The sequence below is a fragment of the Macaca mulatta genome, chromosome 13 (assembly GCF_049350105.2).
Source record: "Macaca mulatta isolate MMU2019108-1 chromosome 13, T2T-MMU8v2.0, whole genome shotgun sequence".
In the NCBI taxonomy this organism is placed as follows: domain Eukaryota; kingdom Metazoa; phylum Chordata; class Mammalia; order Primates; family Cercopithecidae; genus Macaca; species Macaca mulatta.
The window spans coordinates 26254598-26271346 of record NC_133418.1 but is presented as its reverse complement, the minus strand read 5'-3'; the positions used below and the strand labels follow the sequence as shown (position 1 = coordinate 26271346).

Below are 16749 nucleotides of genomic sequence, written 5' to 3'. Positions count from 1 at the left end.
ATGCTAGTTTTACTTAACCACACCTGTAATCCCAGCATTTTGGGAGGCCAAGGAGGGCAGATCACGAGGTCAGGAGTTCAAGACCAGCCTGACCAATAGAGTGAAACCCTGTCTCTACTAAAAACACAAAAAATTCGCCAGACGTGGTGGTAGGTGCCTTTAATCCCAGCTAGTTGGGAGACCGAGGCAGAAGAATTGCTTGAACCCAGGAGGTGGAGGTTGCTGTGAGCCGAGATTGCGCCATTGCATTCCAACCCATGCAACAGTGCGAGACTGTGTCTCAATTAAAAGAAAGAAAGAAAGAAAGAATATTCTCGACCTGGTGTGGTAGCTCACATCTGTAATTCCAGCACTTTGGGAGGCTGAGGTGGAGGGAATCTCTTGAGGCCAGGAATTAGAGACCCACCTGGGCAACACAGCTAGACTCTATTTCTCCAAAATGCTTTTTAAAAAACGGATGTTCTTGATGAAACATTAAAATTATTAGTTTTATTACATCTTGACTTTTCGGTACACATCATCTTAATAATTTGACAAAATAGGAAATCCACATAAAGCACTTCAGTTTCTTGTCGAAGTATGGTAATTTTCTTGAGAAAAAGCATATTGTTTTGAGTTATAAGCTAGCTAGTCACTTTTTATCATGGAATACTTTTTTTGTTTCTTGTTTTTTTTCTTTTGTTCGTTTGTTTTTTTTTGAGACGGAGTCCCCTGGCTGGAGTGCAGTGGTGCAGTCTCAGCTCACTACAGCCTCCACCTCTTGGGTTCAAGCAATTGTCCTGCCTCAGCCTCTGGAGTAGCTGGGATTACAGGTACCTGCCACCATGCCCAACTAATTTTTGTATTTTTAGTAGAGACGAGGTTTCATCATGTTGGCCAGGCTGGTCTCGAATTCCTGACCTCAGGCGATCCACCGCCTCGGCCTCGGCCTCCCAAGGTACTGGGATTACAGGTGTGAGCCACCACACCAGCCATGGAATAGGTTTTACTTGAAAGAATCATTAACACAGTTACCCACACTCAGGTCTTTGGCAGTCTTTTTTTTTTTTTTTTTTTTTTTAATCTTTTTTCTTAAATTTTTCAGAGACAGAGTCTTGCTGTGTTGTTCAGGTTGGACTCAAACTCCTGGGCTCAAGTGATTCTTCTGCCTCAGGCTCCTGAGTAGCTGGGACTACAGTTGTGTGCCACATCACCCAGCCATGTTTTTAAGTGAATGAAGCAAGCCTGTCACATTTGAAAGGTCTTAAGTATGATCCTACAAAAGCATGCATGAGTAAAAGAGTCATTCAAAGTACAAGACAGACAAATGGATTTTAATGTAGCAGGGTACAAAAAGTTTAATGGTAAAGTTTCAGATTTTGCTCTGCAACCAACCTTTAGAAAACTACTACCAGTTTTGGCCAGAACTGAAAAGTCAGTTTTGGTGTGGTATTGAGGAGGAGTTTCCACAGTGATCCAAAGCGATCAAAGTAGTGCTACACATATGTGTGAAACAAGGTTTTTTTTTTTCATTTATCTCAACCAGAAGAACATACCACAATAGATGTAATGCAGAGTAAGCTATAATAATCTAGCTGTCTTCTGTCAAGGTAGGCATTCAGGAGATTTGTAAAAGTGTGAAACAGTGCCACTCTTCTCACAAATATATTTTTGTTTTGGAAACTAGTTTTTTTTTTTTTTTTTACAAGAATGTTGTTTTTAATAATGGCATGGTATTTTATTTTTACATGGACTAATCGCAACTTTTATGTTTCTCGTTTTAATTTCTAATGCATTAAAGATATAACCCACAAAAAGAAAAGCTCTTTGAGATCCTTAATATTTAAGCATATAAAGGGGTCCTGAAACCAAAACATTTTAAGAACCTGTTTTAAGAAAATAACTTAATTCCACAAATGTTTTGTATATTTGCTATGTGCGAGGCACTGTGGGCACTGTGTTGGATATAAGATGAATAAGGTGTATTCCGCAGGGTTCTCCATCCTAGCATAGGAGCAGACAGATGCAATTAGCTATAATGTGAGGCATTGTTGCCGTCAGTCTGTCTGAGGAAGACTCTGAAGTGGGAATGTACATGCAGAAAGTTTATTGACATCAGCACCTGTGGGAGAATGAAAACAGCAGGATTGGGCAGAGAGGAAAGTTGGACTGTGTTAGAGTGGCAACAAGGTCTCTCCCATTCCTGAGGAACTCTGGAGCTGCTATGGGCCTGTGGAGTTGTCCCAAATTGGGCCTACAGGGCTGGGCTTTTGTACCCTCACATGGAGCAACTTGCTGGATATGACTCTGGTCAGATGACTCTTTTCAACTGAGGATAGTCCTGAAGAGACAGACACAGCTGAGAGTTGGCTGCCAACACTTCCAGATCTGAGAAATGAGTGCTTCTACCCTGGACAGGGGTGATCTGGGGATAAGAGGAACTATGCAAAAAAATGTTTCAGGAGCAAGCATGTCATTTGACTGATAAGCTGAGCCCATTAAACTTTTTTTTTTTTTTTTTTGCTATTTTGTGCAATATAAAACCTTTTTTGGCATTAATGTAAGATTATTATGAAATTCTTTATGTTTTTTTTTTTTTTTTTGAAACAGGGTCTCATTCTGTTACCCAGGCTGGAGTGCAGTGGCACCATCATGGCTCACTGCAGCCTCAGCCTCCTGGCATCTTCCCACCTCAGCCTGCTCAGTAGCTGGGACTCTAGGCACATGCTACCATACCTGGCTAATGGCTAATTTTTATATATTTTGTAGAGACGGGGATCTCACTGTTTCCCAGGCTGGTCTCAAACTCCTGGACTCAAGTAATCCTCCCACTTTGGCCTCCCAAAGTGCTGCAATTACAGGAGTGAGCCAGCACCATCTACTGTTATGAAATTCTCTAAAAACCTTATTCTCAATTCTATACTTCTTTCCTATGGACCGAAAATGGTATATAAATCAGCACCATCCTGAGACCACATTTTGAGTATCATTATTCTAATTAGCATATACCTTGGAGCACATTTTGTAAGAAAAATAAGTATGGTGGTATATAGTCTGTAAGGAAGGGAATAAGAAAGGAAGTTATGTCTTGTGTATTGCTGAATGAAGAATTTTGTGCAAGAACATCTCTTTTTCCTTCAAACTCAGATACTACAACTTCTGTATTTGGAAGAGTAGTAGTTCTTAATTCCTGCTCTTCATTTGAATTAATTGGTTCTCCAAAGCTGCCTTCTTTTTTAAAATGCATGTTTTAAAACTTTATTTTTCTATCTTCTGAGGAAGTAAGCTAAAGTTAAATTACCCTAGCAAATGAGTTTTTTTTTTTAAATGTTTGCATTCTTTAACTGCATTTACCCGCATATTGGTGAGGTTTATTTAGTAAATTTAGAGTTTCATTTTTTTGTTTTGTTTTTTAACTGGGATTGGTTTTCAGTAACTTCAGGAAATATACCAGTGGGCCTGGGGAAGAAGGGGAGGGAAAACAAGTTATTTTTCTTCTAGTGCAAATGGCTGGATTTACTTTTAGCAGAACAGAAGGCTCTCACCCCATCCAGGGGCCAGGGTCTGCGGTACACAGAGTCTGGAGAAATTGAGGTCTCCTTGGACCAAGCAGCCTGACACCTGGCCTGGCACTGACGTTTCCTCTTCTGCTCTCCCAGTTTCTCAGCAGGTTGTGTGGCGCTGCCAGCTTTAATTAACATCAAAGCCGTGATTGAACAGAGGCAGTGTACTGGAGTTTGGAACCAGAAAGATGAATTACCTGTGAGTTCCATTTTCTGTTGGCTATTTACTTTAACTGCCTTGAGAAGAATATGGCATCTTTAAATGTTCACCTTTTAACCAGGAAACATCATTGTAGCCATTCGACAGGAGTTCTTTTATATATATATAAAAGATTAAACAATACAAATGAGGAACCTAGTACATTTTGGGGACCCTGGAGGAGGAGTATTACAATTTTGACTTGAAGTGCCTTTGAAAGCTGGGGAAGGGAAACATCAGAAGTGGTGAGAGTTGTAGGTGCAGTAGCATGCAGTGGGTTCTGCAGTGCAGTTCACAGACTACTCCTGTGATGGTTTTTCTAATACAAAAGCAAAGTTAATTGGATTTACTTTTGTCTTAACTATTGCTGTCAATAAGATCATGGGTTTGTGCTGGTTACATTTTCCTAATGCCAACAGAATAAGTACAGAGCTCTTAAAGGTCGTCCCCGTAACACCTGCAGTCATCAGCGGGCCTCTAGTACTGTATTTCTACTGCTCTCCTAGAAAGGACCATGGTTTTAAACATCAGCACAATCACTTGCCAACTCTAGAACTTCTCTAAGCAGTAGTGTATTCATCTCTAAGACAAGGACCAGCTTTCTCTTTATGGGGCTGCTGAAGGCTGCATAAGCATGCTTAGAACGAGATGGGACACATGGTAGGCACTCAGATTGTGGCTGCCATGGTGCACTTATGATGTGGAGTGGCGAAGGTCATTGTATGTGTGTTTCCACCAGGTCTCTGACAGGCACTAAGACTCTGGGCTGGAATTGTCATTCCTGTCATGATTGTGTCACAGACCCTGAAAAGCTGACATACGCATTTAGTTTTTTGCCCCTTTTATACCACACCTGTACACAGGTTTATTTGCAGTTACCTTGTTCTTCCAGCGGGTAACCCTGTCAGTTGGTTGCCCCAGCTTCTCAAAGATCTTTTCTGATTAAAGGCACAGGTGCAGTCCTGGTCTTGAGTGTGGTCAGGACACAAGCAGCACTCCTGCTCCACTGCCACTAACTTGAACAAGTGAAAAGAACTTGAGCCTTCACTTGTTTTGTGGAGGCAGGTGCCTGGCATCTGGCAGTTTCCCGTTTATGTTGTAAGCATCTCTGACATGCACTAAGAGCAGACTGAAATCTGAATTCACCTAAAGACTGTGTGTCAAGCCAGTAAAGCCATTAGAGGTGGTGATCTGCCCCTTAGAGGTGGTGATCTGGTCATTGTTTTTTGTCAGACTTGTTTTTACACTTTGTCAGCTTTCTTGAAAATAATCTTGAAGGCTAATTTATCGCTTTGAATCACTAAGACTGTTCATCTGAGTTAGAAGAGTGCTATAGAAAGTTACATTCAGGCGAATAGATATGATCAATGCTCTTTGCTGCACAGCATATATTACCATGTGGATGATTTTGTGAAATATGACTTCAGCTTTTTTACTTTTTTTTTCTAACAGATTGAAGTGGACCTTGGTAAAAAGTGCTGGTATCACTCTATATTTGCCTGCCCCATTCTTCGTCAGCAAACGACAGATAACAATCCACCCATGAAATTGGTCTGTGGTCATATTATATCAAGAGATGCCCTGAATAAAATGTTTAATGGTAGCAAGTAAGTGTATGACTTTTTAAAAATGTTAGCAAATAAATTTTGTTTTGGAACTTGGTAGGAGGATAAGAAGTGATGAGGATTAAAAAAATGTAGCTAGATTTAGAACTAAATAAATTTCTTAACTACTCATTTGGCAAAGTGGGTGGTATCTGATTTGAGTATTTTTAATTTATCTGTGGATTTGGTGATTAGATTTATAAGCATGTCTTTAATTTTTGGGGTAGGTGATAGATTTTCCCCTTTTTTATACAAATGGAGTTGCATACTAAAAAATGTTCTATACTTTGCTGTTTTCACTTAGTGATGTGTCTTGGAGATCTTTATGCTGCAGAAACAGCCCTCATTATTTTTTTGTTAAAGCTGCAGTATATTCTAGTGTATAGAAATATGATGGGGTAGCCAGTTCCCTGTTGATGAACATTTGTTTCTCTAAACAGTGCTAAGTGAAGGCGACGGGCATGGTGGCTCATGTCTGTAATCCCAGCACTGTGGGAGGCTGAGACAGGTGGATCATGAGGTCAGGAGATTGAGACCATCCTGGCTAACACGCTGAAATCCCGTCTCTACTAAAAATACAAAAACAAAAAATTAGCCAGGTGTGGTGGCGGGCACCTGTAGTCCCAGTTACTCAGGAGGCTGAGGTGGGAGAAGGGCGTGAACCCAGGAGGCGGAGGTTGCAGTGAGCTGAGAACGCGCCACTGCACTCCAGCCTGGGCAACAGAGCAAGATTCCATCTCAAAAAAAACAAAACAAAAAAATACAGTGCTAAGTGAATTATATACCAGATACATAAATTCCTAGAATTGAAATTACTGGTTCAAAGGATATATGCATTTGTAATTTATTTTAGATAGTGAGCCCAGCTTTTTTTTTTTTTTTTTTGAGATTGAGTCTCACTCCATCACTCCGGCTGGAGTGCAGTGGTGCAGTCTTAGCTCACTGCAACCTCTGCCTCCCGGGTTCAAGCAATTTTCATGCCTCAGCTTCCTGAGTAGCTAGAATTACAGGTGTACACCACCACGCTTGGATGATTTTTGTATTTTTAGTAGAGACAGGGTTTCACCATGTTGCTCAGGCTGGTCTCAAACTCCTGAGCTCAAGCGATCCACCCACCTCAGCCTCCCAGGTGTGAGACACCATGCCCAGCCAAAATTGTTGATCTTAGTTCAGGCTGTACTGATTTCATGTGCCACTGTGAGGCATGTGGGCCGTTCTTGGTGTGGGCTTGTAAAGCTGCCATCAGATTTGCTGCCCTTGAATGGATTGTGTGACCAGTACATTTGAAATTCATTTAAAGACTGATGCAAGCTAAACCTTTGGGAAGGAGAAATTGAATTTATTTTCAAAACCCCAAAAATGATATCCAGAAAAGTTATCTTTGTTTTGTTTAAGAAACAATTTTCAATGAAGAAAAGGCTTTCTGTTTAGGATCTGGCATGGGTGGTATGTATTTGTGACCCTTCAAATCTTCGTGGTTATATTAAGGGAAAGCGTAATTCATCCTTAAAGCAAAATACAAACAGACTTGTTGTTTTTGTGTGTTCTTATATGTGTGTGTGATTGTTAAAGATACTGTATAACAAGATAAAAATTGAATGCACAGTACTGAGTCTGCTCCTTCACTCACTGTTTTCTTCTTTGTCTTTAGATTAAAATGTCCCTACTGTCCAATGGAACAAAGTCCAGGAGATGCCAAACAGATATTTTTCTGAAGAGATAACTTTAGTTTGCAATTTGTAAGTGAAACTGAGTCGTGGGCGCATTTCAGAAGAGAACGTTCCATATAATGCAGCTAACCAAGGACTCCTGTGTTTCTATAAGCTAATGCTCCAGAAACTTTGCCAACCTGTTAGTGTACACACACTGAGGGGAGTGCTCCCGGTGAATATTATCATAGGGCTTTATTATATTCTTGGTCTTCATTTCTGATCAAGTAAATACACCAGCAGTTGTCATTCAATGCAGGTTTTTGTACTTAATTATATGGTGATTTTTTTACTTTTTAAGAGCAGAAACAGAAATTGACCTCCCCACCATGTGTTTAATATTTCACTGCTTTTACTTTTGTCATTTTCTTGATAATCGTAAGCCTTGAGAGTGTTTGTGAAAAAGTTTTATTTCCTGTTATGTATACATAAGTAAATGAAAATTCTTCAGAAAAAGTTTGATAAATTGAATTGTGGTTATGAAACTAATTTGCATTTTTATTTGCTTAAGAAAGAAAGCTGTGATAGATTCCAGATTTGCTTTTTGATGTTTTCCTCTGCTCCAGCTCCAAGAAGTCAGCACACCTGCATTTTAGCTCTGCATGCAGCCCCAGCAGGCTGCGTGTTTAAGAATTTCATTGTTTAACCGGCTGGTGTGAGAAGTCTTCCGTTAGCATAGAGTGGAAGGAGTACTATTGTTTGGTTGGTTTTGGTTTTTTGTTTGTTTGTTTGTTTTTGCTTTTATTGCCAAGAGGTGCTTGTTTTAAAAGTATGTTTAATAAAATGAAATTCTAAAGTTAGAAGTGTTCTTAAGTTGATATTTGCTCTCTTGGTCTTGGTAGCCCTATTGTATCATTGCAGACACAGTGTTGTGCATGTGTGTATTATATATGTGCACCAGCATCAAACATTGTGTATCTGGAAGGAAAGCAGCATGTTCCAGTTCTAAAATGCAGTTACCAGACCCATCACTTTAAATCCTTAAAGTTAGAAGCTAGCAAATTTTCTGTAGTGCAGAATGTTTATTGCTGTTTTTGTGTTTGAATAGTATAATGTTTGATGCCTCTCTTCTGCAAAGTGTATCATCTCATTGACTGTGAATCTGTATATTATTCTAATGGATACAGATAATGATCTTTTCTCTTGTGAGGTATCTTCATTTAATGCACTGTCCAAAAATAGCCATGTGTAAGAGTCTCTCTGTATGATGAACCACATGGAAAAGACTTCTGTGGACATAATTCTGACTGAAACCCATGAAGTGACTTCAGTATGAGAATGTTACATGGAAATCACCAAATATTTTGCGACTTTATTTCATCTGACATGGAGTGAACATCAATAGGAATACTTTCAAAGAAAAAGAAAAAAAGAAAACACAGAAGCAAAAAGAAATGTGGCTCTTCACATTTTAAACTACAGATGGACTTGGTTCGAGGGAGGGGGAATCACAGATTTGGTGCTAAGTTACTTAGAAACTGGCAGCGTTTTACAGTAGTACACCAACCTGGATGTTTTTTTCTGAAATGTTTACCTGGGAGAGCTGGGGTTTGTTTGTGAAGGGAGAGAGTACTGTGGAAAAGCTCTGCTTGAGTGCCGTGTGGCCAGGCCTATGTGGATGGCTACTCCGCACTGTGCGGGTTCGCCAGCGGTTGCGATTGGCCCGGCTCGGAGTGCTTGTCTGGTCCAACCTCAGTCTGGCCCCATAGCGACTTTTGCCCCATGATTCTGCTTCACTGTTGGAGTCCTCTTTGAAGTTCCCCCTCTCGTTACTAAAGCAGTGAAGGAAGAGAACAGAGACAAACTCTTTGGACTGTGAAAGACAAGGTAGAGAATTCCAGGCAACAGTCTGACCAAGGGTGTAAACCAGTTTATTATGTATATTTTTTTGCCTTTGAATTAAAACCTAGAGTGTTGTTTTTTTGTTTTTTTTATGTTTTACCCTTTTTCTCCTTAGGCCAAGTTTAGCTTATTCTCATCTTTCCACCCCAAACACCTACACAACATTTAGGTTTCACGTAAGGTTTGAACAAGACAGATGTACTCTGAAGGCTGGTGGTAAATGTGTTTGATGACCAGGCACTTGATATAGTCGGCTTGGGCCACTTTTAAGGACAAAAGCCAGAGCTCAGCTTTATCCCTCTCCCAGTGCTGGGAGCCAAAAAACTGTTGACAGTTTTTTGTGCAGCTCAAGACAACTTTAAAAAGAACATGCTTTAACTGAAGCATTGGACTCTGCAGCTTTCTGTGTAAGGTCCGTGTACTCCCACTGGGCAGGGTGAGGACCAAAATTCTGAAACTTATGAATCTGACATATTACATGGAAATTATATCTTGCCTTTAAGTGCATGGACTTAAAATTCATGAGAGACTAAATGTGAGGGAGAAGTGGATTTAAAGAGGCCAGACCTTAACCAAAGATGCTGAGGTACAGCATTCTGCCCTCCCTACCCTAGAAACTCCATAAATGCTGTCACGACCCTATCATCGCTGATACTTTCTGCACGTCAGCAGTCCAGGAGGATGCTTTTTGTCTCTTTATCTCTACTTTACAAAAGGTAATATGATAGAGGCAACGTTTATAACAGTCACATTTAATTATAATGTACATGAAAGACAGAATTTCAGAATGGTTTCTTAAATTTCCTTGGAAACCGTTTCCACATATCAGTTATAGTCAAAGGCCATGGGACTATGCTAAACCAATAAAACCTTTTTAGCAAATCTTTAAATTCTGACTTAGCCAGAGCATCTGAGTGTTCAAGTACAGTTTTACAGTGGCTAAGATTGTCTCTTGATCTTTTTCCTCCATTGTGTGATCATCACAGATGCTATTTCTGTTTTATTGGTGATTATATGAGACTTCTAATACATAAATGAACGGGTATTGGTGCCTCTTTATTTTAAAAATTTTGAAGAAAAGAGCCACCTCATATTCATAGAGTGTGTATTTTTTGAGTGTGTGAGCATTTAATTGAAAATAAAGTTATGAAGTAAATCTTAACTTTTCTCTAGCAGCTAATGTATACAGAGACACTAAAACCCACACCACGTTTTGTGGGAAATGAGGATCCTCTTTTTGTCCTCTCCAGGTAGTCCCACAGGTTATGCAGTTTCAGTTCAGTCTTCTTTATGCTGTGATCGATTTCCACCTCAGTGGCTTAGCCTTTGGGACAGTGGATACTGCAACAGCCAAGAACTCTTGGTTATCCGCACAAGACAAGCTGCTGGTAGACTACATTAGCCCTCTGGTTTTCCAGCTCAACCTCTGATAAAGTGGACTGACAGCCACGCTGCTCAGTCTGTTTAGTCAGCCGACTCAGGTGATTTTCAGGGAAGGCATGGAGGCATAGTTTGGTTAGTTTCATCACTAGGATGTATAAGGTGACGACACAAACCAAATACCTTTCTTTCATCACTTAACTATACGTACTTGATCTCTGGTAACACTAGAATGCTGTGGTCTTGAGGGAATGTTAGCAAGGGACACATAGAAGGTTTGGTGTTTTCGTAAGCCTGTCTAGCTGTGGCAGGTTTTGTGTGGTACACTGATGTTTACCATAAGCAGGTACAAGCTTCATGGACTGTTCTTAATGAACTATAATTGAATAGATACCAAAAATAGAATGGCAAATGTATTTTAATAGCAGATGAGGCAGTTAGTTTTCGGATGAATTTTCCACTGTTGATTTTACTTCAAGACATAGCAAGAGAAACAAAATTTTGTTTTCAAGACATTTCCGCTACAGTTTCAAACTGTGGGCATATGCTTCATTTACTTCCAAAGAGGAAGAAGCAGCTGGAATTGGCTTACAGCACTTGCTTTGTTTCATGTTATGGGTGAAGACCTACATACACTCTTCTTGTAGCAGTCACTTAACCTTCAGCAAGGCAGTTGTGGGGTTCACTATGATTTAGTGCCTGATCTTTTTTTTGGGAAGGGGCGGGAATGAATGTGTTGGGACTGGGAGGGAAGCAGAAAATGGGAGCGTGAGTGAGTGTGCATGTGTCTGAAATTCACCATTGCCCCCACCTGCGCCTGGCAAGGAACAGGTGTTTGATGTATTTTGCTCATGACTGCAGTATGCATGTATTTTTTTCCTTCTCTGTGTTTTCTAAACTTACACTAAAGGATTCATCAAATCATCTTGTTCAGATGGCTCAGGATTGTATTTATTTTGCTTACCCCGTGCTCTTGGGTTCTATAGTATTTCTATAATTATGTAACGAGAATAGTGTTGCACTGTAATCTATCATATAGAGCTATATGTATGGAAAATTTTGATCAATTTTTTAAGAAATGTATCCTGTTTGCAAAGGCACAATAAAGTTCCATCTTATAGACTATAGGCAATAAAGCTAACAATAAACCTTATTTAACACAAACCACATCCATATCCTCTGTTCATTTGATTTTGGAAAAAGTCTAGCATATCCAGTAGTTTCAGGGAATTCATTTTAACTTTTAAGAATTCTGATATATTTAATTTATAAATATCAGACTGATAGAATTTTGGAAAACTATAAGAAATGCTTTGTTAATGTGTGTATTCCTATGTAAAACACATGACTTCTCCTGTGTATATTTTTAAAAATTAAAGAAATGCACATTGAAAAAGTATTTTGTGGAACCGGTCTGTATGAATGTGCCAGGTGACAAAGGTATGAGGGAGGGAGTAGGGAGGTGCTGATTGCGAGAAGAGAAAATTGCAGTCTGCATTTGCTAAGGGTCTGCATGTCAAGAATTTAAGAAAGTATCTGTCCCCATCTTACTCTGTTTCTGTGCCACCAACAGTGAGAAGAGAAGGTGACTGGGCACTGTCCCGAGTTGTTTGTTGTTGTTGTTTTGAGACAGACTCTCACTCTGTTGCCTGAGCTGGAGTGCAGTAGCCCAATCTCGGCTCACTGCAACCTCCACCTCTTGGGTTCAAGCAGTTCTCATGCCTCAGCCTCCCGGGTAGCTGGGATTACAGGCATGTGCCATCTAATTTCTTTTTTATTTTATTTTTAGTAGAGACGGTGTTTCACCATGTTTGCCAGGCTGGTCTCGAACTTTTGACCCTGAAGTGATCTGCCCACCTCAGCCTCCCAAAGTGCTGGGATTACAGGCGTGAGCCACTGCGCCCGGCTGAGTCCCGAGTTTCTGAGTAGGAAATTGTTTTTTAATGTTTCCAAGCTTCTGCCCCCTCTAGCCCCTCCTGTGCACAGTGGGGACCCTGCCCTGTGTACTGACCAGAGTGGCAGTGAGTGCATGACTGGTAAAGTGGAGCCCGGAAACAGCTCGATGAACAGGCTGCTGGAGGGACTGGAACTTGTGCTGTCAGCATTACCAGGGAAGACCAGAAACTGAATTGCCTTGTCTTCTATGGCAGGCCAAGGTTGTAGAGACCAAGCATTTATCTGTACTGCTTTTGTATATTTTTTAAGAGAAATGGTGTTACCTGAGATTTTAGGATGTTTCTTACCTATGGAAACCCTTGTGGTCCCACCGAGTCAGGTTGGAGCTAGTGGCCCAGGTAATAGAAGAAGAGGCCTGGCAGGCCAGTCCAAGCTCTCACCACCTTTCCCTCCAGCATTTGGGCTCCTCAGGACTCAAAAAGTGTGGTCCATGGACCAGCAGCATCAGCATCACCTGGGAGCCTGTGAGAAATGCAGAATCTCAGGCCTCAGCTCAACCCTGCTGAACCAAAATCGGCATGGTCATGAGAAAACGGGCTTCCCTTACAAGGAGTGTCCTGGATGCTTCCTGTTTCAGGAAGTATCCTCCCTCTCAAATGTGGCGGGTCAAGATCACACCTACTGAACAGAATTTCCCTTGAGGACTAAGGGCAAATCTGTTAGCCATCAAGAAAATTTATATTTAGTGTGCTTTGAACTCTAGTTATTGAAAAAATCAGTGTGTTTCTTTAAGCATCTAGGTAATTGAGGGAGTGCTGTATTTGCAGTATGGTAAAATGCATTCATTTTCTACCCCCTCCACCAAAACAGGGAAGGTGAGCATCAAAGATGAAAAACAATTTTGGTAATGACAAAATAAGGACTAAAAATGCATCTTTAAACAAGACAGCTTGATGCTTCTCACCCCCCAGCAGAGAAACTTGATAATAAACAATATCCCAGCAGAAGACAGCCTTTCTTAACTTTCCTTTTTCCTTAGCATCCAGTAAGAAGCTTAACCACATAACCCTGTGTACACAAAATTTAGAATTCTGAAACATTTTACAAAACAATAGTGCTACAAATGTGTGATGTGCTATTTTATTTTTAATGCTCCCCAAGACTAATTTGATTTCGTGACCTGCTAATGAGGCAGTTTTTTTGTTGTTGTTTTTGGTTTTTAATAAAGTATACTTTTTTTTTATAAAGTATATTATACTTTAAGTTCTAGGGTACATGTGCACAACATGCAGGTTTGTTACATATGTATACTTGTGCCATGTTGGTGTGCTGCACCCATTAACTCGTCAGCACCCATCAACTCGTCATTTACATCAGGTATAACTCCCAGTGCCATCCCTCCCTGCTCCCTCCTCCCCATAATAGGCCCTGGTGTGTGATGTTCCCCTTCCAGAGTCCAAGTGATCTCATTGTTCAATTCCCACCTATGAGTGAGAACATGCGGTGTTTGGTTTTCTGTTCTTGCGATAGTTTGCTCAGAATGATGGTTTCCAGCTGCATCCATGTTCCTACAAAGGACACGAACTCATCCTTTTTTATGGCTGCATAGTATTCCATGGTGTGTATGTGCCACATTTTCTTAATCCAGTCTGTCACTGATGGACATTTGGGTTGATTCCAAGTCTTTGCTATTGTGAATAGTGCCGCAATAAACATATGTGTGCATGTGTCTTTCTTTATAGCAGCATGATTTATAATCCTTTGGGTATATACCCAGTAATGGGATGGCTGGGTCATATGGTATTTCTAGTTCTAGATCCTTGAGGAATCGTCATACTGTTTTCCACAATGGTTGAACCAACAGTGTAAAAGTGTTACTATTTATGAGCCAGCTTTTAAAACCTTGCATGATGGGACAGTGATGCAGTGGTCCACTTATCCACCATACTTCTTTGAAATCTGTCAATATATCTATGATAGAAAGTACTTAAAAACAACAGCAACAAAAAACACTTTCCTTGTAGCAGTAGGGTATTTCGTATCCTTGTGTGAGCCTTCTATGCTAGCAAATGTGGCAATACATCTCAATGTTAGAAGGCTTGTATAATCCAGAACTACTAATTACTGAGCTCTCGTGTGTCAGGCAATGTTGCATTTATTTAGCTATACTTCCTTTCAGCTTAGAAAAGTACAAAGTGCTTCATGCTAAACATTGGCATGTAGAATCCTTTAATAAAAAGACATGTATTTTAGCATGTGGTATGACGTCTTAGCAGTCACTCATCTAACAGATTTTTAAAATTCCACTCTGCTGGGCACTGAGATGAAAGCCTACAATCTGCTGGAAAATACAGAAAAGTAGAGCCAAGGTCCTGTAATGAGGTTAATAACAAGAGGGTGCTGGAAAAGAAAGGAGAGCTGTAATCGTTTTGTGTTTTTAAGGCCCACTCTAGCTATAATGGGAAGAAGGGTAGTTGGGGAGGGGACAAGGCCAGAGCCAGGGAGGACAGTAGGTAATTAAGGTCAATGTGAGTATTTATTGAGTATTGGTCTCGGGTACTCTTGGAGGTCTCGGATAGAGTGGTGAACCAGGCAGACTTGTTCTCTAAGTGAGAATCAAGGTCATGAAGGAAATACAGGAAGGCAATGTGCTCCTCACACAGTGCTCTGAACCTCCCATTATTTAGAGAAGCAGTATTAGGTTCTTGTCTCAAGTGATAGTGGGCTTCCTTGCTCTAGCATTTTAACTGTATTCCCACTTCTCTCTATTATCTATGTTTTCTAGAAGGATGAATTTCTAACTCTGCCAGTCTCTATATCGGGCTCCTACACTGTGTGAGTTGTGTAAAATTCTCCCAAATTCCACTTGGGGCTGGCCTTTTTACTCTCTTTAAAGACATTTAGTGGCTGGTCATGGTGGCTCATGCCTGTAATCCCAGCACTTTGGGAGGCTGAGGTAGGGGGATCACTTGAAGTCAGGAGTTCGAGACTAGCCTGGCCAACATGGCGAAACCCTATCTCTACTGAAAAATACAAAACTTAGCTGGGCACGGTGGTGTGCGCCTGTAGTCCCAGCTACTTGGGACTGGGACTGAGGCAGGAGAATTGCATGAACCCAGGAGGTGGACGTTGCAGTGAGCCGAAATTGGGCTACTGCACTCCAGCCTGGGCAACAGAGCAAGACTCTGTCTCAAAATAAATAAATAAATAAACAGTAAATAAATAGGACGTTTAGCCACCGCGCAAGTGTTGGATCCATTCAAATGAAGGATTCTGGTGTGTCATTTCCCCTCTGAAGTAAAAATGTTTCTTAGAAGACATGTCCTCAGCATTCAAGACTAAGCTCTCCCCTTCAGAACAGATTAGAAAAGCATTTTAGGTTTTCTTTCATTCTTAAGTACAAGACTATGTTGCCTTTAGTTATTTCAGATATTTCGGATTAGTGAGCTAATCTGCCCTAAAGGGGAATTTCACGGGAAATTATTAAATTGTCTTGAAAACTTTCAAGGATGACTCAGGAAATGTGGGGCTGAGGGCCTCTGTCCTTCCTAGGTTGTGCTGTTAGGACTAGGCTTAGTGGCAGGTGTGGAGTAGGTAGCATGGGGTTTGTATGGTGGCTTCATGACCATCAGGGTCCCAGACTCCTTTCTGCTCCATGGCCTTAACATACGACCTCAAATTTACCCTTGTCTAATCCTAGCTGTGTTCCAGGCAGGAAGGAAGAGGAAAGTGGGTGGGGAAAGAGCGAACTTCCCCGTTGAGAGAGCCCCTCTAGGAGGCCTTCCTGAAAGTCCCATGTGGCAACTTACTCACTGTGTATGGCTGCAGGGTTGTCTGGGAAATGTGGTCTTTTAGGTGGCCGCATTACCACCTTTTCAGATTCTAATTGTGTGGTCTTGGGCAAGTGATAGAAACTTCCTACACTTTTGCTTCCTCAACTGCAAAGTAGAATGATAGTAGTTCCTATATCATAGTTTCGATGAGACCTAAATGAGATACTGACCTATGGTGAATGTTGAATAAACTCGTAGTTTTATTAAGTCAATAAAACATAAATGACATTTGCAGACCATGGTCAGCTAAGGGGGAACAGAAAAGGGGGAAATAGTAACTGGCACTCAGAAGTGAGATGTGTCTGAAGGGATGGAGGGGCCTTCCGTAGGTGCCGAGATGGCAAAATGGTACAGCACACTTCTTTTCCTCCTCTGCCCTTCCTCAGCTGCCCAGAGGATGACAGAGCTCCCTTGTGGAATGAATGGCCACAGCCATCAACAGCAGAAGTCAGGTGGTGGCACTCAGGATTCAAGGCTGAGGGGAATGTCAAATGACACAGTGCTGTCAGGGGCTGAGTCTATCTGGGACGGAGGTTTCCTGAGATGTTGCCCTGCCGTGCACTGGGTGCTGAGATCCTGGGGTATATGTAATAACATATATATCGATCAGAAAGGGCTACTGTTTACCCTTTTGGGGAAAGAATAGAAATGAGAAGAATCAGACTCAAGTAGCTGCATTCAGAGTATAATCAATACGACACCGGTTTAGAAAAATTCAGTGCAAGTTCATTTTTTCAGCATATA

The 16749-nt window shown here is 41.0% G+C and overlaps 1 protein-coding gene across 1 annotated transcript in view; it reads left to right on the top strand.

Annotated features, from left to right (window-relative positions):
- The window catches only part of RMND5A (required for meiotic nuclear division 5 homolog A), a 61806-nt gene extending 50133 nt beyond the window's left edge, over positions 1-11673 (top strand). The window contains exons 7-9 of the mRNA XM_015112803.3: positions 3639-3741; positions 5194-5348; positions 6997-11673. Coding sequence (XP_014968289.1) covers positions 3639-3741; positions 5194-5348; positions 6997-7060 — 322 coding nt within the window. The 3' untranslated portion in view covers positions 7061-11673. The remainder of the gene's footprint in view (positions 1-3638; positions 3742-5193; positions 5349-6996) is intronic.
- The last annotated feature ends 5076 nt before the right edge of the window (positions 11674-16749 follow it).